At 38.3% G+C, this 22,008-nt stretch overlaps 1 protein-coding gene across 8 annotated transcripts in view; it reads right to left on the bottom strand.

Moving 5' to 3' along the window:
* The window catches only part of inpp4b (inositol polyphosphate-4-phosphatase type II B), a 235,419-nt gene that overhangs the window by 139,714 nt on the left and 73,697 nt on the right, over positions 1-22,008 (bottom strand). The window contains exon 1 of one of the 8 annotated variants that reach the window (XM_046835922.1): positions 16,931-17,727. The exons of 5 other annotated variants lie outside the window; for them this stretch is intronic. In XM_046835922.1, the coding sequence (XP_046691878.1) occupies positions 16,931-16,981 (51 nt within the window). In that variant the 5' untranslated portion in view covers positions 16,982-17,727. Of the gene's footprint in view, positions 1-8,772; positions 8,836-16,642; positions 16,799-16,930; positions 17,728-22,008 lie in introns of those variants that run through there. 2 more of the 8 variants (XM_046835927.1, XM_046835949.1) reach the window with 2 other exon arrangements.

The raw sequence follows: 22,008 nt of genomic DNA, 5'->3' as shown, positions 1-22,008 counted from the left end.
TCACCACTGCCATTTCCATCCTTTTAGCAAAATCTACCACCATCTGCTCTTCCACATTCCTCTCCTTAAAACCATACCTACCCATCACCTCCTCATCACCTCTGTTCCCTTCACCAACATGCCCATTAAAGTCTGCCCCAATCACCAATCGTTCTTTCCTATGTACACTATCTACCACTTCATCTAACTCACTCCAGAATTTTTCCTTCTTCTCCATCTCAAAACCCACTTGTGGAGCATAAGCACTGATGACATTTATCATCACCCCTTCACCAGCTTCACGTTCATCACCCTATCAGAAACTCTCTTCACCTCCACTACACTCTTACTGTACTCTTCCTTCTGAATCACCCCTACACCATTCCTCTTTCCATCCACACCATGATAGAACAGTTTAAACCCACCCCCAATGTTTCCACTTGGTCTTCTGAACACACAATATATCTACCTTTCTCCTCTCCATTATATCATTATATATTATATAACAGCCAGCAGTAGACTAATTTCCATCGGCAACCTGTTGGGTAACGATGTGTCGGTTGTTGGTAACCCGGGCCTCGACCGATCCGGTATGAAATTCAGGTTTGTGTTTATACATATATATGGGGCGTAATTGTATGTGTATTTGTACCGAACGTTTTTGGCACAGGGCTTTCAGTGTGGTACACGTGTGTACACACACAATGCCAGGGGTTAGCACAGTGTCAATGTGGCTACTCACTCCATACCAGAAATACGATTGGATTTGCACATACATGAAAACGCTAAAGAATCAATAGTGATAGCATTAGCCGCTAACCAGGAAGTGGTTTCTTGGTTTTCTATGGATTCATTAGTGTTTTATGTCCAGCTTCAAGAATTTCTCTTAAAAGGAGAAAATCCTGACAATTCCACATATCGAGGGAGTGAATAAAAATTAAATGTTAAATGTAAAACACACACACACATCTGTATTTCCCAAATAGGGTCTGACAAATTTAAACAATTTAATAAAATTCTGCTATTTACGTGATATTTATTTATGCCAATTTATTTGATTACTTAGTTTAATAAATATAATACAAGTATTGTATTAATTTGATTTGTTTTATTTTATTTCAGTAAAATATAATTTTATATATTTATTATAAAAAAATGTAAATGTGTCAATGCTCACAAATCAATAGTAATAAACTTACAAAAAAACTATGTAAATGTATATATAAATATATAAAAATCTATATATAAAAAAAAATTACATATATATAAATATATAATTTTTTGTATATAATTAATAATATAAACTATAATTAAATATGCATTGAATATGTATATAATAGTATATATATATATATATATATATATATATATATATATATATATATATATATATATATATATATATAATATATATATAATATTTTATTAGCTACCTTTCTGTATTAACTAATTAATAATTTGATTTTAAGAGTTTCTTTATAAGTCTGTTTGATCCAGAACAAGAGTGAAACAGTTTACCCCCCCCCACCAACACACACACACACACACACACACACACACACACACACACACACACACACACACACACACCATTCCTCCGCAATAAATTCCCTTTTTTATTTTCTAAAAAAACTGTTTTCTTTGTCATTTCTTGAAGCATGTACAACCTACAAGGCTTTTATCTCTCCGTCCCTCCGTTCCTGCCGTGTCTGACATGTGTAAAGTGTCAGAATTGCAGCCTTGTGTTCTTTGGCTGTTTTTCCCTTAATGCAGCTTGAACACAATGCCGGGCTGCTCAGGGGTTTATTGCGAGTCATGATCTGAAATCGGGAAATCACTTATGCTCGCGAGGATGAAACATTAAAAATAGGTATAAATCAGCTATTTGGGCCCAGTTTCCATAGCAATACAGTAACATCTACTCATTCTCATTTTTAAAGGATTAACTGCATATAACCCGCTGGCCTTTTTTTTCTGTTCCTCTCAGATCATTCAAACAGTATTTGTCCATTAGACGAGGTTAATCCATGCAAAATAGATTGATTTATTGATCGAGGTTAAGAGATACGAGACGAGGTGCTGATGTCAGCAGAAGCTGAGCTAAATAGCTGTCTGCTAACTCTGAGTTCTCTGTGCTGCTTGTGTTTTTGATAAAGGATTTTGTGCAGAAACGTATCCAAGCTGTGCACGAATAACAGGCTGAGGAAGGAAACCACACAAAAACATGCACGTATACGCAAAAAATAAAAAACCTTTCATTCTCACTGTGTAGTGATTTGAGGGTCAGGGGTCATAACATTGTGGCTTGTTGAGTCCCATGGTCATATTAGTGGTTCTCACACTGCACGTGCTCACACACATTTTTAATCAAGATACAGGAAGCTTTTAAAGAACTGAGAATACTGTAACTCTTCTGCATGAAAACTACACAGTTCCTGGAGGAGTTTCTATTTTGTACTGGACTGCATGAATCATGACCTACATTACAGAAACACGGTGACATTTATACCCCCTTCAATAGGGAAGACTAAATCCTGTTGTATTCAGAGCTAATTTCTTTACAAACAGGATGTTCAAATGATAATGTAGCTGGAAAAGTACGGGACATTGCTGCCTTGCAGTACCAGGATCCCTGCTTTTATCCTGAGGTCAGGTTGTTCTCAGAGTGTAGTTTCACATGTTCTCCTCACTTCCATGAGAATAACCTCAGGTAACCGAAAACATACTGTAAAAACGAGGTGGATTGGCTTCTTGTAACTGCCCCACAGCATGTGCAGTCTCCTTCGGCCTAGCCTAAAACACTGGGCTAGTTTTGATGAAACACTTTCTTTTTATGCTTTAGCCTCACTAGCATTTCCTTAAATATCCTCAACACAGTGAAATGTGTAAGCGGCCTGCTGGAAAGGTGCACTGGGTGCTTCATTCACAAACTTATATTAACACTGTAACAGAAAACGGCTTAGCAGTGAGCTCCAGAACCTTGGAATTGTAAAGGTCATGTTTTGGCGTTTGCAAAAATCTACCTTTTGCCTATATTATGAAAATATTATTTGCACCTATTTTGAAGCTGAATATAGGTAAAATATAGGGAAGGTTGTAGCTCAGTGGTTAAGGCATTGGACTCTGGATCGGAAGGTCATAGGTTAAAATCAAAGCACCACCAAGCTGCTACTGCTGGGCCCTTAAACAAGGTCCTTAATCCTCAACTGCTCAGATGTAAGTCACTCTGGATATCTGCTAAATGCCATAAATGTAAAATCTAAGTTCCCTCAGGAAGCATTAAGTGGTGGAGCGCAAATTTGTTTAGACTCCGCCTCGCACCTTGGCCTTTTTTAAATAATTTTATTATTAATCTTTAAATCATACACATCAATGCCAGAGGTATAAGAAAATACTAAAGTAAGGGACATTTTTCCATGTATATAATTTAATTTTATCAATTTAATTTTTGTTAATTTAATTGATTACTCAATTTAATCAATATAATAAAAAGTGCATTGCATTAATTTGATTTATTCTACTTTATTAGTATAAAATATTATTTTAAAAAAATTAATAACTTTTATATTTTATTTAATTTTATGCTAATAATAATAAACTGCGGTAATAAAAAAACGACAAAAAGAACGACAGGAATTTTTATGTTTTGCACTTCTTTCCCACTTAACTGTGACTTAAAATCCAAACAGTGCATTTTGTGTCCCATTACACTCTTATTCATATATATATATTTATGTGTATACACACACACACTCACACACACACACACACACACCAGTCAATGTCGCTCAAGCACTCAAGTTCTACAGCTATAGTAAATGTGTCACATTGGACAGGGTGAAAGGGTGTGTTGATGCAGAGCAACACCCAGCGTGGGAAACACTGTCGCACTGATGTCGCACGGAGGCTCTAATGCCACTAATCAACCTTTCTGAAAATGAAATTGATGTAAATAGGACAACAGGTTTCTCAAATTTTCCAAAATGGTGTGTATATTTGGTGTAAATTCCAGAAATGAGCGACAAAAAAATGTCATGGCCTTATCTCTAACATCTACCATCCTCTGAAAGGAGGATCATCACAGCCAAACATGTTCATTTTCTTCACCTCTAAAAAGGCTACCATTCATCCACCAACACGCACAAACACACCCACACCCTTTATTCAATGATGGAAAGAACAGATGTTTAAAACAAGCCAGATCTCTCAGTGCTAAAAAAAAAAACTTTCTCTCTTTCATTCTGACTCTCATAGTTTTATCAGATGAAAAGGGGCATCCGGTTCCTGTCTGCTGACCTGAACCTCTCCATCATTTCCTTTCCTCTCTTCTCTGAGCTTTACTTTCTCGGTTATAAGTGCAGAGTTCCGACACACACAAATAACACCCACTTCGGGCCAGTTCCTTGTATTCTGTGGGCTTATCATGAGCTTATCGCACTGAAGTTTGTGGTTTGCAAAAGAGGAACATCATCAAGCACTTCGGGTTGTTTCCAAACAACTATACAGAGAAACGGTGAAATGAGCTGATTGTGTACCAGTTTGGCAACACAAATTTCCTCATCATGACATTTGTGTTTTATAGAGACTCTGCCAGAGATCCTTTATATCCTTCACTTAAGTAGATGTACAGATACTCATGTTTTAAAAGACTCTGGTAAAAAGACTGTGGTAAAAGTTCTCACTACACTTTTTATTCAGGTAAAAGTGAAGAAGTTTGGGCTCTGATATGTACTTAAGTAAAAAGTAGACATTACTACGACCTGTTTTAGTGTCACACTGGTAACTGAACCTCACATCATATTAATATGTTCATACAAAAGAATTTAAATGTTGTTATCTAATGAATGTATCCAGACTGAACATCCACCATATTGACCACAAGCAGAGAAAAGATGATGATGATCTGGAATGTGTCTGTTCTCAGTCATGTTTACATCACTGACTCCCTCTGTCTCATTCACGTTACCCTCAGACTTCTTGTTGCCTTCTGTCTTGCTTGTTGTTGGCTTCATAAACTAGTCTACGTCTGTGGTGTGTGAGAGGAAATGATACACCAGTGGCAGATTGAAAAAGCTACACAATGAAAAAAAATAGATTGATAGGCTGAAAACGACAAAAATACTTTAATCATGTCACCAAGGAGATTAAAACTGGATTAAAAATGTAAGAAGTAGAAAGTACAGATATTTGTTTGAAAAAATGTAATGAGTGAAAGTAAAAAGTTGTTTCGAAAAATAAACAGTGATAAAATACAGATACTAGAAAAATCTACTTAAGTGCAAAAACAAAGTATTTGTACTTCATTACTTTCCATCTCTGCACTTTGCTGAAAGGGCATTGATGTATGACGATATTGTTGAATGCATTAGCGGGAAAATGGATCTTGTTCGCATACGACAAAAGTCGCCACCCGTGAAAAAGATCCTTGGTGTCTATCCAGAAATGCTTTCAAGTCCCTAATGTTAGTAATAAAAAAATCGCAATATTAATATTGACAATACTTCTAGTATCGGCAATATCACTTCCTATCTGCCTAAGCGTATCTCAAGGGTACGTTTATATAAAGAGCATAAAAAAAAGCATACTTTTATTCTGTACAAAGCATAAAATATGCTTCAGGGATCCGTGTTTAGACAAAAATCCGCTTAGATCTGATATAAATAACGCAATACTATCGCTAACGTATCAAGTATGACATCGTATAATCCTGAGTGCCTAAGGGATTTCGTCTGGCTGGTTTAGGATTATGAACACAGCTATTTTGTTTGCTCTGTTAGCAGTCAATCCATTCTTATGCCAACTGCTGCCTCAGATTCTTGTTACTGGATACAGGAAGTGGTAGCTTAGTGGTGAAGCTGACCGACTCAGCACCACCGAGTTGTCATTGTGAAGCCCTTGAGCAAGGCCTTTAGCCTTCAAATATATTGCCAAAGGTATTGGGTCATAAGTACGGAATGTGATTTTTGAGCATTGCATTCCACATTTAGTCCCAATTTGCTCTTATAATTCCTTTCACCCTTCTGGAAAGATGTTCCTCTAGATTTTGGAGGGTGCTTATGGAGATTTGTGTTCATCAGTCACAAGGGTTTTACAAATGGCAGCTAATGATGTAGGTGAGGAGACCTTAGGTGCAGTCAGCGTTCACATTTATCCCAAAGTTGTTCAGTAGGCCACTCAAGATCTTTCTCTGCAAACCATGTAAACCAGATCTTCAAGAAGCTCACTTTGTGCACAGGGGAATCACCATGTTGGAACAGGTTTTGGGTTTCCAAGTTCAAGTGCAGGCAAAATTTTCATAAAGCGCATCTAAAGACGTCCTGTACAATTGAGTGCTTTTGGCTTTGTGGTAACAGTTTGGAGATGAACCAAATATAGCAGGAAAGGACAAGTGCCCCAATACTTTTGGCAATATAGTGTAAGTTGCTCTTGATTAGGTGGCATCTACTATATTGCATAAATGTAAATGTGTAAAACATGGCGTGGTCTTCTGCTTTTAAAGCTCCAAGGTTTGGCAAAAGATGCATTCTGATATGGTTTTCTGCTCACCACAGTTATAAAGAGCGGTTATTTGAGTTACTGCAGCCTGCCTGCCAGCTCGAGTCAGTCTGGTCATTCTTTTTAGACTCCTCTCAACAACAAGGGACTTCCACCATAGAGCTGTTGTTCACTTGATGCTAAACTTTGCTAAGTGTGAAAAGCCCAATTTCCAACACGCCACACTGAAAGGCATGTGGAGCACTATTTATTGTTTGATGTGAACATTAGCTCATTTCCTGCATTTACATCATTTGTATGCATTGTGCACTTGCTACATGATTGGCTGACTGGATAATTAATGCATCAAATGTATTGCTTCATGTAGCCAGTGAGTGTCTATTCAATTGATATCCACTGTATAGGTTAACATAACATAATAAAAAAACGTTCTTTCGGCTTCTCCCATTAGGGGTCGCCACAGCGGATCATCCGCATGTTTGATTTGGCACATGTTTTTACGCTGGATGCCCTTCCTAACGCAACCCTCCCCATTTATCCAGGCTTGGGACCGGCATTAAAAATGGCTGGGGTTGGTTCCCTGACCAGGATCGAACCCGGGCCGCAGTGGTGAGAGCGCCTAACCACTAGACCACCAGGGACCCATAACATAACATAATGAGGGGGGGGGGGGAACCTTCCCAAGTAGTATTATGACCTTCATTATGCTCGAGTTTACTATTTTTAATTAGCGCTACAGAAACTTTTCACACAGCATCGACTATTCACTCGGTCACACTCCAGAGGTCAGGAACACAAGTCTGAGGCGGTAAATATAAGGATCTGCTCTGTTCTTCTCCCATGAATGATGAAACCCACGAGAAAGGCAGCATGAGACATTTTTTCTTGCAGACAAACAAGTAAAGAAAAAGAAAAGAAGCAAAATAAAAGACAAATGAGTGAAGAAAAAGAAAAGAAGCAGAAAAAAAAAGAAACACAGGAAGACAAACGAGGCTTTCCACACGTTCACGAGGATTGATTGTGATTGTCTGGCTGCACTCATTCACTTTTTCGTTTACTCTCTTTTACCTTTATTCCCTAAACGGGTCAGACAGGGCTTTGATCTATGCCCTCGTCTACGCCACATGACACGTCAACTGTGCACGCTGGTTTTAAGAAGTCGCCATGCTCTTTCTTTCTCTCTCTCTCTCTCTCTCTCTCTCTCTCTCTCTCTCTCTCTCTCTCTCTCACCACCACTTTCTCACACTAACACACAAACACAGAAGCAATCTCAACCACAAAAACACACTCGAGACTTATGCTCAAAACACTTTAAGTAGAGCTGCTGCATGCAGTGTGAGTTCCAAATGACTTCCTACTCACTATATGTGTGCACTACATAGCGTATAACAGTGGTGTGCACTAGTAAAAAAAAAAAAAAGCTAAAAAAGTTGTGTATTCAGATATGGGTCAAGCACAGACGATTTTCTGGGCATGACTTAATCAGGGGACCTGCAAGAAATGTATACTCCTGTGATTGCTTAATATTTCTTAAATAGAAGCAGCATAAATGCGATTACATCAAGCTGGATTTAATACAGCAACTATTTGAACTAGTTTCAGTTCAGAAAAGCATGTAAATGAGAAACGCCACTTTTTATTTTTTTCTCAAAATCCACTCCACTTGTTACTTATATAGAGATTAAGTCTCTAGTTAGAGCTGAGTTCTAAATACAAGTCTGGTATTTAATCTTGTGTGTGTGTGTGCAAAAAAATAAATCGAAATAAACAGTGCTAAAGGTATAATAGAGAAAGAACGGTCCAGTCCACCTCAGCTTTATTTTATTGTTACAGTTAAAATAATACATAATATCCAATTTTTTGAGAAACTGCAATAACAAAACTAAAGATGAACATCAGACGGTATGCTAAACATCTGCATTTTTAGATAGATAGATAGATAGATAGATAGATAGATAGATAGATAGATAGATAGATAGATAGATAGATAGATAGATAGATAGATAGATAGATAGATTCACACACACATACACACACACACACAGAAGATACTCACTCTCACACACCAGCAATCATAAAAGCCAGCAAGTGAATACAAACATGTGAAAATGATATGAAAGTAAGAGCATAAGTACAAGCGCTGTTTGTAAACACAAACACAGGAAGCATAAAGATAAACCTCTCTCATTCTCTCTCCCTCGCTCTCTCTCTCTCTCTCTCTCTCTCTCTCTTTTTCTCTCTCACACACACACACACACACACACACACACACACACAAATAGAAAAAAGAACACGTACATATCTGCAGCAGTGTCCAGTATTAGCCCAAGTGTCTAGGTGAAGAAGTTGGGAATCAGAGAGTCATGCCATTAGCTCTCACCATCCTCTCTACACACACGCAGTGTGAACTTAGCCCAGGCGTACACGCTACTGCCTGCACAACCGCACAGCAGAGATCACACACACACGCACGCACACACACACACACACGCGTGCGAGAGAGAGAACCTCTGCAAACCCAAGAGAGACCAGAGAGAGAGACCAGAGAGAGAGAGAGAGAGAGAGAGAGAGAGAGAGAGAGAGAGAAACTAAAAATTACAGGGAGAAAGAAATGAATAGGAAGAGAAAGAGTAAAAACACAACACAGTGTGTATATAAGTGTATCTTAGGGTTTTTTTCCCTCTATAATGCAGGACAACCAAGAACCTGTGCTGAATTTGGCTCACCAACAGCACCGACTAAAACATCATACTACACAATCCAGACAAATATATTCCTAAAAAGACACCTTTATCTGGCCAAAGTAAACACTATATTCCCTTTAAAAGTGTATAAAAAGTGTCCCCTTGCCAACATTAAGAAGACACACAACTCTACTAGGTACATTCATTTGTCTCACATATTCGTTAATATACTGGATCAATTATAGATACAAACTAGAGGTCGACCAATTCTACCGATTGATTAGGTTAAGCAATTAATCGACTTATACTGTTAAAATGGGTACTTGATTAAAAAACTGCAGAAAAAAAAACACATAATGAAAAAAATAGTACTGAACTTTATTACAAAAATGTAAAAACACGTACTGCATAACAAAAGAAAAAATGTGCTAATGGAAATCAATATAAATATAATAATTAATAATTATAATATAGTGCTCTCTATGCAGTGTGCCAGCATGTGGCATTAGCGATTCACCTCTAGTGGCCGCTCTTGTAATGACCGAAAGCCGGAAAAACTATCAGGAAGGATTTTTGTATTTTATGGGTTGCCGATTGTTCCAGCAATTGATCATCTGTGGTGATTACTCAGTCGACCTTTGATACACACTCATGTCCGCTTTATTAGGAACCTGGGCATTCTCATCAGCCAATCATGTGACCTTTGCACGGTGTAAAACATTGTGCAGATACAGGTCTGAGTGCGAAAACCCCCCCGAAAAAGTGATCTTTGTGACTTCTAATTCTAATTACAGAGAATGGTGCGAAAAACAAAAAACATCCTATGAGCAAGAGACATGTGGAATACAAGACCAGTGGTTTATACAAAGCCCAGGTGTTTGTTGTGTCATTGTGCTGCGGTTTATTGAGAGCATTTTGGCACACACACACACACACACACACACACACACACACACACACACACACACACACACACACACACACACACGTCATATTCTTGTCAGTAGGTGGTCTTGCACAAGAATATGCAGCCTTAAATATAGAGCTCCAGCCACACACTTACAAGCACATAAACAACCACACACACACACACACACACACACACACACACACACACACACACACATATTAACCCACCACTCTTGTGAAGCCTTTCTATTGTTAATTAATCTAATTAATCTTCAATCTTCAATCTAACCTCATATATATCCATCTGTTTAATATTCCTACCCTGGTGGGAAAAATATGCCCCCTCACCCCCAACACACAAACACAACAAGCTCTGAGAAACACTTACAACATTACCCAACTAACATTTATCAGAATCACACATACATTTATAAACACAAAAAAAGTCCCAACAAAAGTCCCAACACTTTTTCATCTCTAATGAAAAAGGTGTGGTTTGTCATCCCTCAGGCGCAGCACATAAGCCAGCACCTTTCTTTCATTTTGTACTTATTTGGTGTATTGCAATAATGCAGTGTGTACAATATATCTGTCCAAGAAACTCGAGTTTGCACACAGTTTTCAAGCTGTAAGTGCAAGAACAACTGTGATAACACATTCAGCTCACACTTTAAACGCATGTTCTCATGCAGCATGCCAGGGAATGTCGGAGTCACGTGTTCTGCAGTTGTTTACCACCGCTTCTACAATTAAATCTCACTGACAGACAGTAAATAACTTTGTACACAGGTGCATGTTGGATTAGTTTGAAATAAGAAAACAGTGCTGGGTATAAGCCTCATGCCCAAGCAGTCTCAAATAAACTGTTATGTTACAGAATTTCCACATGAATTTAAAGAGTTCTCAACATTGTACACGAATCTCTATTGGAGGAGATCTTTTACTTCAACCCATATAAAGCATATCTTCATGGAGCTGGCTTTGTGCACAGGGGTACTGTTGTCATGCTGAAACAGGTTTGGGTCTCCTTGTTTAAGTGAAGGGTCAATTGTATTCTACAGAATCCAAAGACATCCTGTAAAACTGTGTGTCTCCAACTTTGTGGTGACAGTTTGGGGAAGAACATATGGCAGGAAAAGTCAGGTGTCCCAGAAACCTTGTCCATATAGTGTATTTATCATATAGATTTCTACAGCATACTGTCTATCTGTCTACTGATTCTCTCTTGTGTACATGAACACAAAAAAAAGAATGGTATTGTACTTATTTGCAGAATTGGCAATATTCTTCTTCTTTCGCCTGCTCCCATTAGGGGTCGCCACAGCGGATCATTCGTCTCCATACTCCCCTGTCCTTAACATCTGCCTCTTTCAAACCAACCACCTGCATGTCTTCCATCACCACATCCATAAACCTCCTCATTGGCTTTCCTCTTTCCTGGTGGCTCCATCCTCAGAATTCTCCTACCTATATACCCCATGTCCCTCCTTTGCATGTCCAAACCATCTCAATCTCGTCTCCAAAACATCCTACATGCGCTGTCCCTCTAATAAACTCATTTCTGATCCTGTCCATCCTAGTCACTCCCAACGAAAACCTCAACATCTTCAGCTCTGCTACCTCCAGCTCCACCTCCCGTCTTTTATTCAATATTTGCAGAATTGGCAAGAATTGGCAATATTTAAAAAAAAATGCTATATGTCAATATTCAAGACAACTGTGTTTTATAAACATGCGGAAAGTAAGAGTAAGAAAGTGGTGACGCAGGTCCAGGATGAGCACTACCTAATAATACGCATCTGGTCCATTTTGTTCTAAAAAAAAACACCACCCAAGAGACAGGATTGTGAATTTAGTGGTCGAGGTGCAGCTAGATGCCACAGAAGCCAACTGTGCAATTTTCACATCCTCTATCATTTCCTTCTCAGCTTTCACTGGCTATTCTAATGGGAAAATATCAACTATTTTATTTACCCGTATCTCCAACATAGAAGTTCAAAAGGTGACCAGATCTTTTCTGCTTCAGCTCCGAGATTGTAGAAGAATTTACCATTTCTCATAAACCCATCATTTTTTAATAAAAATCTAAAAACATATTCATTCTCCTAGGCATTTAAAGGTCGTTTAGATCTTTAGTACGAGTATATTTTTTTTAACTTATTTTGTCTTTTCTTTCATTGCTCAGATCATTTGCATTTTGGCTAAAACTATTTGTCTTCGAATGATTCTTTAGTAATAAAAGTGACGTGTTATTTGTTTAAAACTTGATTTATTGCAGTGAAGTTATAGTTTTCAGGTGGCTCCAAATTACTGTAGCAAGGAATTACAAATCATAAGTGGTATGTCTAAGCCATAGATGTTTGCTTCGCTGTATATACAGACATGCTTACTTTTACAATTAGTGTCTAGTGCAAATGGGAAAAGAAAGTCAACTTATTTCATTTATCTTTCTCTATCCCTTATATGTACAGTATATATATAAATATTAATTACGAACAGAAAAAAAAAAGTTTTATTGAAGAAATCTATATGATAAGAATAAATGGCAGTTTTGTGGAAAGTAAGAACTCCAGGATTCAAGGCCATGTTCCATTTTACTTACATTATAAGAAGATTAATAATGTCTGTATACCATTGAGAAATGTGTCCTGTGAGAGCAGAGACACGGCTTTCTGGACCGTGTATCAGAAATTTAGTGGAGGAAAAGAAATACTCGCATCGAAAAGGTCACATAAGTGTTTGCAGGAGAAAGAAAGAAAATATATATATAGATTATGAAAAAAAGCCTGGAGCATGAGGGAAGAAATATAAGAAGTAAAAAAACAACATATTTCAAATCAAATAAGAGCAGCACTGATAGGCAACATAATTCCCAATTGGATAAAGGTGAGAGAAGTGAAATGGAGAGAGAAACCCAATCTGAGGCACCTCATTGTAAGGAGAATGATCACAGAGAATAAAGAGTGTCAAAGTGTAAAACCTGTTGGACATTTAGTTCTCATAGCTGCTTTTGTGTAGCCAGAAACTGAAAGCACTAAATGCACTAAAACACCAAGAAATCCGATACCATGCAATAGCGAAAGGGGAAGGTGTGGCTGCAGGTTCTTGGATTAAGTAGGAACACACTTTAATACACTTGTTGAAAACATTAAAGTGTAGGTTTTGCTTTATTCTAGCAAAAGGAAATCTGCAGCCTGACCGAGTGCATATCAATCAATGATCAGTTTCTCAAAAAGAACAGAACGTCCTGTACAAGAACAGATTCAGAATACGTCAAATTTAGTTACTTGATTGCTATAAAACACAAAGATGATGTTGGACCTGCACTGAACTGCAGAGAAAGTGTCAGGAAATAAGCTGGGGGAAGTAATGACTAATATAGACCACCCAAACCCACAGCCGCATATGTATATATTATCTGGTTGATCCGTCTCTCTGAAAAGGTGAGCAGAATACAGCAAGCAAGCAGAAAAGCTGCTTTATTATTTATATTGCAAAATTTTAGGTGAACTGCATGTTAATATGCATATCATTAATATGTAGTAGATGAATAACACAAACCACATAGTTGAGTTAAAGTAAAGATATAGTAGGTAAAATATGACTCCAGTAAAACTGCTCTCTTAAAACTTTTATTTAAGGTAAAAAGTAAAAAAAACTTTTTGTACTTAAATGTACCCAAAATACCGTAATTTCTGGACTATTAAGCGCACCCAAATATAAGCCGCACCCACTGAATTGTACAAAGATTTTTATTTTGAACATAAATAAGCCGCACCTGTCTATAAGCCGCAGGCTACACTGAAACTAATGAACTTTACACAGGCTTTAACGAAAGACAGTGTCTGTAACACGGCTTGTATCTAAACAGTAGTCTACCAAGAAAGTCATTGTTCACTGTCTTCCTCCTTCCTTTCACAACTATTTCTCTTGGTAGTTTATCTTTTGGCATCATCGAGCGTTTAAAAATCACCATCGGTGAATCTTTTCTCCCGATGCCGTGCAGCTCAGAACACAGGTGAAGTGTTTTTTCATGCCCGGTTGTTTTCAGCGTGATGAATGATTCGCATTTCCTGTAGACAGTCCGAGTGAGCGGCAGGTCAAACATCAGAGGAACCTCATCCATATTTATGATGCGGTGCGGCCCGATTCAGTGGGAGCGCATCTGATATAGTATAAAGAGTTTCATTGGTTCACCTGAACCCGTTCGGAAATTTCATTGGTCTAATGTTATGGGGCTCCGTTTTGTGGCTTGAAGTTTGTGAAACTGGGAAAAACCCAGGAAAAATCCATAAATTAGCCGCTTCGTGTTTAAGCTGCGGGGTTCAAAGCGTGGGAAAAAAGGAGTGGCTTATAGTCTGAAAAATACGGTACTATGATTTATTTCAGCTATAATGTTCCCATTATCAATTTTGACAAAAGACTCTTTGCTTAATCAACTCGTGTAAAAACAAACTCTAATGTTACTCTTAGCACGCTAATCTATTATTAAATCAAATAAAAATTATTAATGAAACACTGATTGTTTTTTATTAAAATGATCATGAGCCCAGAAAAAAACACGCAAATAAGGCCACAGGTGTTGTGACAATTAATTTCAGCATTTATTACCCTCTAAAAGTTCTGCTTGCTGTTGAACTGATACTAAACTAAAGGTTCATGCTAAGTAGATACCATTAAGCGGCAATCAAAACAAGTTACCCTGAACCAGTACCCTGATTGGTGGCTTGCTGCGTCGGTGACTGATTTCGCAAAATGTTTAGTACAAAGTAAAATATTTGATTCTGAAATGTAGAGAAGTTAAAGTCTCCACAAATGGAAATACTCGAGTAAAGTACAAATACGCGAAAAAGCAATTAAAGTGCAGTAACGAATTACAATTACTTCGTTATTGTCCACTACTTAAGTGCACCTCCTTCAATCCTGTCCATGTCAGTCATTTTTCTGGACTGCATGTACAATTTGTCTGGTAAGAGAAAACCCCAGGTAAAAAAAACAAAACCAAAAATAAATAAACACCACCATTCATCTGAATTGACATCCGATTTAATTTTATTCTGTGGGGAAATGTGTTTTGCACTGGTAAAGACTCTCCCGCTCAATTTTTATTCGTCTTCTGCTGAAGCTAAATTGAACTCAAATAAGTGGTTAAATATAAAACACAGAAAAAATTTTCTATGGTCATGTGACGTAATAATTTAGCATCCTGCATGCAAATGTCTACCTCCTGATCACGATGTCCTTTATCGCCATAAATTGTGATATAACAAACCTACGCTAAGTAATTCTTATATTTTTTACTTGTGCTTTTTGACACACTTCAAAAGACACGTACGAGATGTGTGATCTTTCTGTTTTTCAGTAGTTGCGCCATTTTTCAGCGCGTCCCTAAGATGTGGTATTTTGTAAAGACGGCGGCGCCAAGAACCGACGTATTGTACTGTCATCGTGTTGAATCGTTAGGTGCTTTTCCGTGCTTTGGATCAGACATTGAGGAGCACATCGTGCTGGAAGGAGAGATACACGCTTCTAATAGAAACCTTTCATGATGGAACAATGGCACATGAATACGAATACAAGGATGTCGGGTTACTTCTTAATTACCGCCTCGTCTCTGTCTTTGGCTGAGTGCCGTATCTCGGGCCGAGAGTCGAACACATGCTACACGCTACAGGAGGCCAATTAACGTTCCATAAAAGACAATAGCAAGAGACTTTATATGTCTGCATCATAACTAAACTGAATATGTTGATGTAAGCTGTTGTAAAAGAAAACCGTTTCAACAGCAGAGAATTCTGAACACCAAACACCCATCCATGAAACGAATGAGTTTAAGTGTAATAGTGGGGAGAGAGAGAGAGAGAGAGAGAGAGAGAGAGAGAGAGAGAGAGAGAGAGAGTCTGTGTGTGTGGGTGTGTGTGTTTTATGTGATATGACTGCAGCACAGGGAGAGATTATGCAGAAGCAAAGCAGCACAGTAGCATTTATTCGGTTTGTGAGTGTGGTCTGTGGGATTCAACCATGACAATACTTCTGAGAAAAATAAAGTCTCAAAACGGATTAGCATGCACACACTTTGAAAAAACATTTAAATAGTCCATACGCAATAAAAAAAAATAGCGAAAATGTAGATAAAGGTATATGTGATGTAATAAATGCGGTGCATTCACTGGAAAATGTTAAGATCCCCATCACTTCCATGATGCACCTGTACCGCACTATAAAGTGTGTAAAATGAGTCTTATCGTTGATACAAGCACAATTTACCAGCCTTTGGTTTGCCGTCTTCACTGTTTATCCTTCTGAGTGCTCCTGCATTAACAGAACACTCATTTAGAATCCAATTAGAATCTGAGAGCTCACATGTCATTGATTACAAAGGTATTAATTTAAACACAGTTATTTTTGCAGAAATCCCTAATTAAATGCTATTTTGAGTCTGGTGTCTCTTCGATTTGTGTACGCCAATTAAACAGAGAGAATATGCAACAAATCCATGATACATTGCTTTCATTTTCTGTTTCCACACTACCGTCTTGTTAGCATGTGATTCTAAAGGAACACCGCATCCTTACCTATGCAGGAATCCTGCATGACCCATACATCCCTGTTAAGTCCACATGCACCAAAGATTGTACACATTAATGCGACGGAGTAGCGTCCACATGTGCACTACAACATGCAAGCATCAGCACAGGGGCTTTAGCTTCTGTTCGCCTCTGATGAGGAAATAAAGGAGTGTGGAGGAGTTGCACAGCCTGAAAAGGAATTCCCTGCATGTCCCTGCATGTCATTCATTCATTCAACCAGGTCTTTAGCACCTCCTTCTTTTCCCTCTAACCTCCTTCTCTGTGTGCTCTTACCTCATCCTGTACTCTCCTCCTGCAGACGAAGCAATCCAGACAGCGGGTCATAATCTCTCGGTGTTTTTAGAGCAAGGCTGGAGACATGCTCACATCATTAAGCATGATAAACAATCTGTTTCCAGCACATCTTTAAGAACAACAAACATCTTGAATGGGTTCACAGGAGGCATCAAATTTCCATACCACTACGAATCTATTTTTTGGACCAAACGTACAGCAAGATTTCCAATTTGAAAACACCAGATGATCGAAGACTTTGTAAAAATCCACACGATAAAAATATGAATAAGTGTCATTATTGCGCAAGAGGGTTAATTGCACTAGAATGGTTATAGCCTCAAATCTGTAACGTCTGTGACTGTATCTTCTGACATCCACTGTAAATCCTATACAGACACCCTCAAACACACGAAAGAATCCATTTTCGAACCAGAAGTGCCTTTCAGATCAAACTCCATGGGTTTCCCCTTAATCACGGCTCTCAGTGTGAAGTTTTTTGGAGAAATACTTTTTCGTCCAAAGTATCCTTTCACGTTCACAAGGCTCAGAGTTCGGTTCCACAGTCTCCTGCCAGTCACAGTCAGCTGTTGAGTGTGATTCCCAAATGTGCCATATTAAGAGCTCTTCAGAGGCCGAGCTGTCCTCTGTGTCATAGCAAAAGCATATTGAGAACACACACACCCACACATACAGAGCAGTCTGCCAAATAGGTTACACACACACACTACAACAATGGCTGCATGCTCGAATAAAACGGATGCCACACATCAGCGTCGTATTAACCTCCTGCAGGCCAAAGGTCAGCATGTGCATGCGTTTATTAGTCATTATCTTTTCCTTCAGCCTTCAGCCACTTCCGTTTTCACAGTACTCACGTGATCTGTGCAGAGCCAGCTGCCTCACACACACACACACACACACACACACACACACACACACACACACACACACAAAACACATCGATGGAGGTTCATGTTGATCAAATGCTTATCTACTTACTGCTTCAGCTGCTCAGACACCTCCCTCACCACACACACACACCCACACACACACACACACACACACACACACACACCCACACACACACACACAAACACACACACACAATGAAGATTAGGATGAGCTGAGTCACACAGTGGTTGAAGTGTCTAAATGGAGAATGGAAAAACTGCATTCTTGAGATTAATGCCACAAAATAGTGTGAGCAAAGCTAAGGCTCGCCATTTCTGAAGAGAAAATTGTCTAACTCTCAAGAAAATGATTCGAAATAAGTTTCAAAATGATCGGAAATATGTTTTCAGGCACCAAAAAAAACACAGAGGAGGCATGTGAAAATCCTGCAAGTGAAAATGGCAACATTGTCTAATTAAAAAAAGAAGAACAGTGAATATAAATGTATTCGTATTGGGATCATTAACAAGTTTAGCATTCGAATGTATTTGTGCTTCTTGAACATCCTGTTCTAAAACCTGCTGTTTGTTCTCTCCCTTAACAATCAAAACTCTTTGACTACAAAACAATCATGTGAGATGTCATATTAGAGGGACAGCGTATGTAGGATGTTTTGAAGACAAGGTGAGGGACGCGAGATTGAGATGGTTTGGACATGTGTAGAGGAGGGACATGGGGAATATTGGTAGGAGAATGCTGAGGATGGAGCCACCAGGAAGGAGGAAAAGAGGAAGGCCAAGGAGGAAGTTTATGGATGTGGTTGGGAAAGACATGCAGGTAGTTGGTTTGAAAGAGGCAGATGTGGAGGACAGGGTGTATCGAGACGGATAATCCGCTGTGGCACCCCTAATGGGAGAAACAGAAAAAAAAGATGTGAGATGTCCTGGTGTACAGTTGCCATTTAAATCCAATTTATAAATTGGCCAACGATGGCATTACAGACTGAACATGATCATCGTCATACAGGAACAGTTTTGGTTTCGGGGTATAGGTGGAGTGGTTAGGTGTCCACATACTTTTGGTCACATTGTGCATCAAATATAATTATAAGGGGAGTGGTTATATGTAAATAATAATGTTTAAGAGGGTCGAAATAGCGTTCTTAATATAAATGTAATCCAATTCGAGCCAAAAAAGTGAAACCAAACAACCAATTTGTTGACGCTTTTAACCATTCGTGCATTTCAGCAGGCAGAATACGTTTTAAAGGGAATATATTTATAATAAAGTACATTTTAATCCGACATTTCCGATGGGTACGGTTTTATTTCTTTTCCCTATGTGATGTGAAGATTACAACTTAATATTAAATGAGTTATTTGTAAGTCAGTGGAGTTGAGAATTCAACGCAAGTCCAATCATTTAAAATGAATTAGCATGTAAAACACGTAAACACGAACTTGGAGAGTTTCTGCTCCAAAGAGACTCCGTTAAAAAAATATGATTGTATCCACAAGGGAATATAAACCCCTGGAATAAAGAACTGTCAACATGCCAATATCACAGATGCAAGGCACAAGGAGGAGAAATCAGCATCACACGTGTACCACAGTCCTGCAGCAGCACTGACACCTGCTCCGTCAAATTTAAGGCAGAATAAATCAGCGGCTGTGCTGTCAGACAGAGCCATCAGTCACCCTGCAGCACGCTCTCCTTAAAGCCATTTATATAGCTGTCATTAATTTGCTACATCAGATTTATGAACGTATGGAGCTAGACTTACAGTAGATTAATTCTGACAAGCCCACCAAAGCCTTTTCACAGGCAATGAAGTGGCCACCAGCATGGTCACCGGGGAAAAAAAATCCTTATAACACGAACAAATGTTTTCTGCTTTTGCAAATGAGTGGTAACTTAGTATTATAAATCAGAATAGTGCATTAGCCACTATGGAAACAATATTGCAGACAAACAGTATGTGTTTCAATAGAGAGAGATATAGATGGAGATCTTCTTCTTCTGCCGGCATCATGAATGATGTCATGATCCACAACCCCAGTTTAAAACTCTTCCCTTATATTCAAACCTATTCCTTCATCTCAATCGAGAAATTTCCTGGAGGATCTTTCATAAAACAGACCTTTCTCAAGCTTTCTACAACCAAGTCTTTTGAGTACATTTTCCTTTTGTTTGGATAGATAGACAAACGGACAAACAAACAAAGCAATCGATCAATGATTCAATCATTAGCTATATATATTATCGAAAGATATACACACATAAGAACATAAATGTGCAATTTGAGACAACATTAGCTTGTTCCAAAAGGCAAATAATGAGGGGAAAAAGCAAATGTGTCCAATCCTAGTGGTGAATTTCATACTTAAGTGCAGCATGTAGAGAGATTGAAAGAGACCACAGTAGCATATAACCTAGTAATTGGCTTATTTAAATGCAACTCAAACTCCATTTTAAAACATTAGCGCACTAAACCTGACTTTTGAGATTCCTAATTTGTGAAATAAAAATTTAAACCGACCACAAGAGACGCCAATGACGCCGTTTGTGGTTTATGTTTTTGAAACTGTTGATAACTGGACATAAAATATAATAAAATAAATTTAAAAAAGCACAATAAAGTACACAATAATCTCTTTATATGTTAGTCTAGAGGGTAAAACTTTAATGTAGAGTAATACAAAGAAAAAATATACAAAGTTCCCTCTGGGCACATCTACATCCATCTTTTTTTTTTAGAAATAGTCATTGATATATTTTAACAGCGCACGCATGAGCCGTTGTTGTTTGCCATTTTCCAAACTCATAACCATTAAACTTACTTTCCTCTGCTATCGCAATGGTACCGAAGCCTCTCATTGGCCAGTGTGTGTAAACACCCGAGCATATGATGCAGTAATTTAACAGATTTAAAAACAGTAATTTCCTGTCCAAAATGTCAGCCCCAGGGTTGCCAGATTGGATCGACCGTTTGCAGGCCAATTACTGTTAAAAAACAAACAAACACCCAATTCAGTAAAAAAACTGTCTACCAAATGCATTTTTGCCAACTGAAACTTTAAAAAAAAGTGATGGTTCTAATGAGCAATCAATGATAAATCAGCCATTATTTCTCAGCCAAGAATAAAGAAATAAAACTAACCAATCTGATACCACTGAAACGGCTATGCAGCAGTAGTTAAGGAAGTTAAAGGAGCCTGATATTTACACCATATACATTCACAGACACCTGACCATATGATTCATACTGTATGTAAACATGCCATTTTTAAACATGCCGTTCCATTTAGTTCTCATTTGCTGTTATAATAACCTCTACTTTGCTGGGAAGAGCGGGAATCCACTAAATGGAGATTTGTGCTCATTCAGCTATAAGAATGATAGTAAAGTCAGTTACTGATTTGGTGTATCTTACAAAAGTGAGTGCACCCCTCACATTTCAGCAACTATTTTTGTATATCTTTATAAAGGACAATACTATAGAAATAAAACTTGGATATATTTTAGAGTAGTCAATGTGCAATGTGTTACTGTCCTCAAAAAATAAACCAAAATACAGCTATTATTGTCTAAATAACTGGCAACAAAAGTGAGTACACCCTAAGTGATGACAGCTGTTTGTTGTGTAATCATGCAAAGACACATTCATCATGTTCATGTTTTGGTCTGCTTGACAGGACCATACAAATTTGTGTATCTTGTATTAGAGCATTAAAATGTAGTGCTTTGAGTACAATTCTCTCATACTGGATGTTCAACATGTACCTCAAGAGTCTCTGAAGATTCGAGAATTAGAATTGTTGCTCTCCACAAGGATGCCGAGGCTATAAGAATATCAGTAACACCCTAAAACTGAGTTACACTACAGTGATCAGGGTCATACAGAGGTTTTCCAAGACGGGTTCCACTCGGAACAGGATTTACAAGCGCCAATCAAAGAAGTTGAGTCCTCGTGCTGTGTGTCAGGTGCAGAAGGTGGCTTCAAAACACAGACACATGAGTGCTGCAGCATTGCTTAAGAGGTTGCAGAAGCTGGAGGTCTGCTTGCCGGTGCTCAGATCATACGTCGCACACTGCAACAAGTCGGTTCTTCTGAAGCTGGTTAATGAAAAAAGCTAGCAAACAGTTTGCTGTCCAAGAGCATGAATTACTGGAACCATGTCCTG

Source organism: Silurus meridionalis, chromosome 2, assembly GCF_014805685.1.
Source record: "Silurus meridionalis isolate SWU-2019-XX chromosome 2, ASM1480568v1, whole genome shotgun sequence".
Lineage (NCBI taxonomy): Eukaryota > Metazoa > Chordata > Actinopteri > Siluriformes > Siluridae > Silurus > Silurus meridionalis.
The sequence above is the reverse complement of the archived record's forward strand: the minus strand, read 5'-3'. Positions and strand labels throughout refer to the sequence as shown.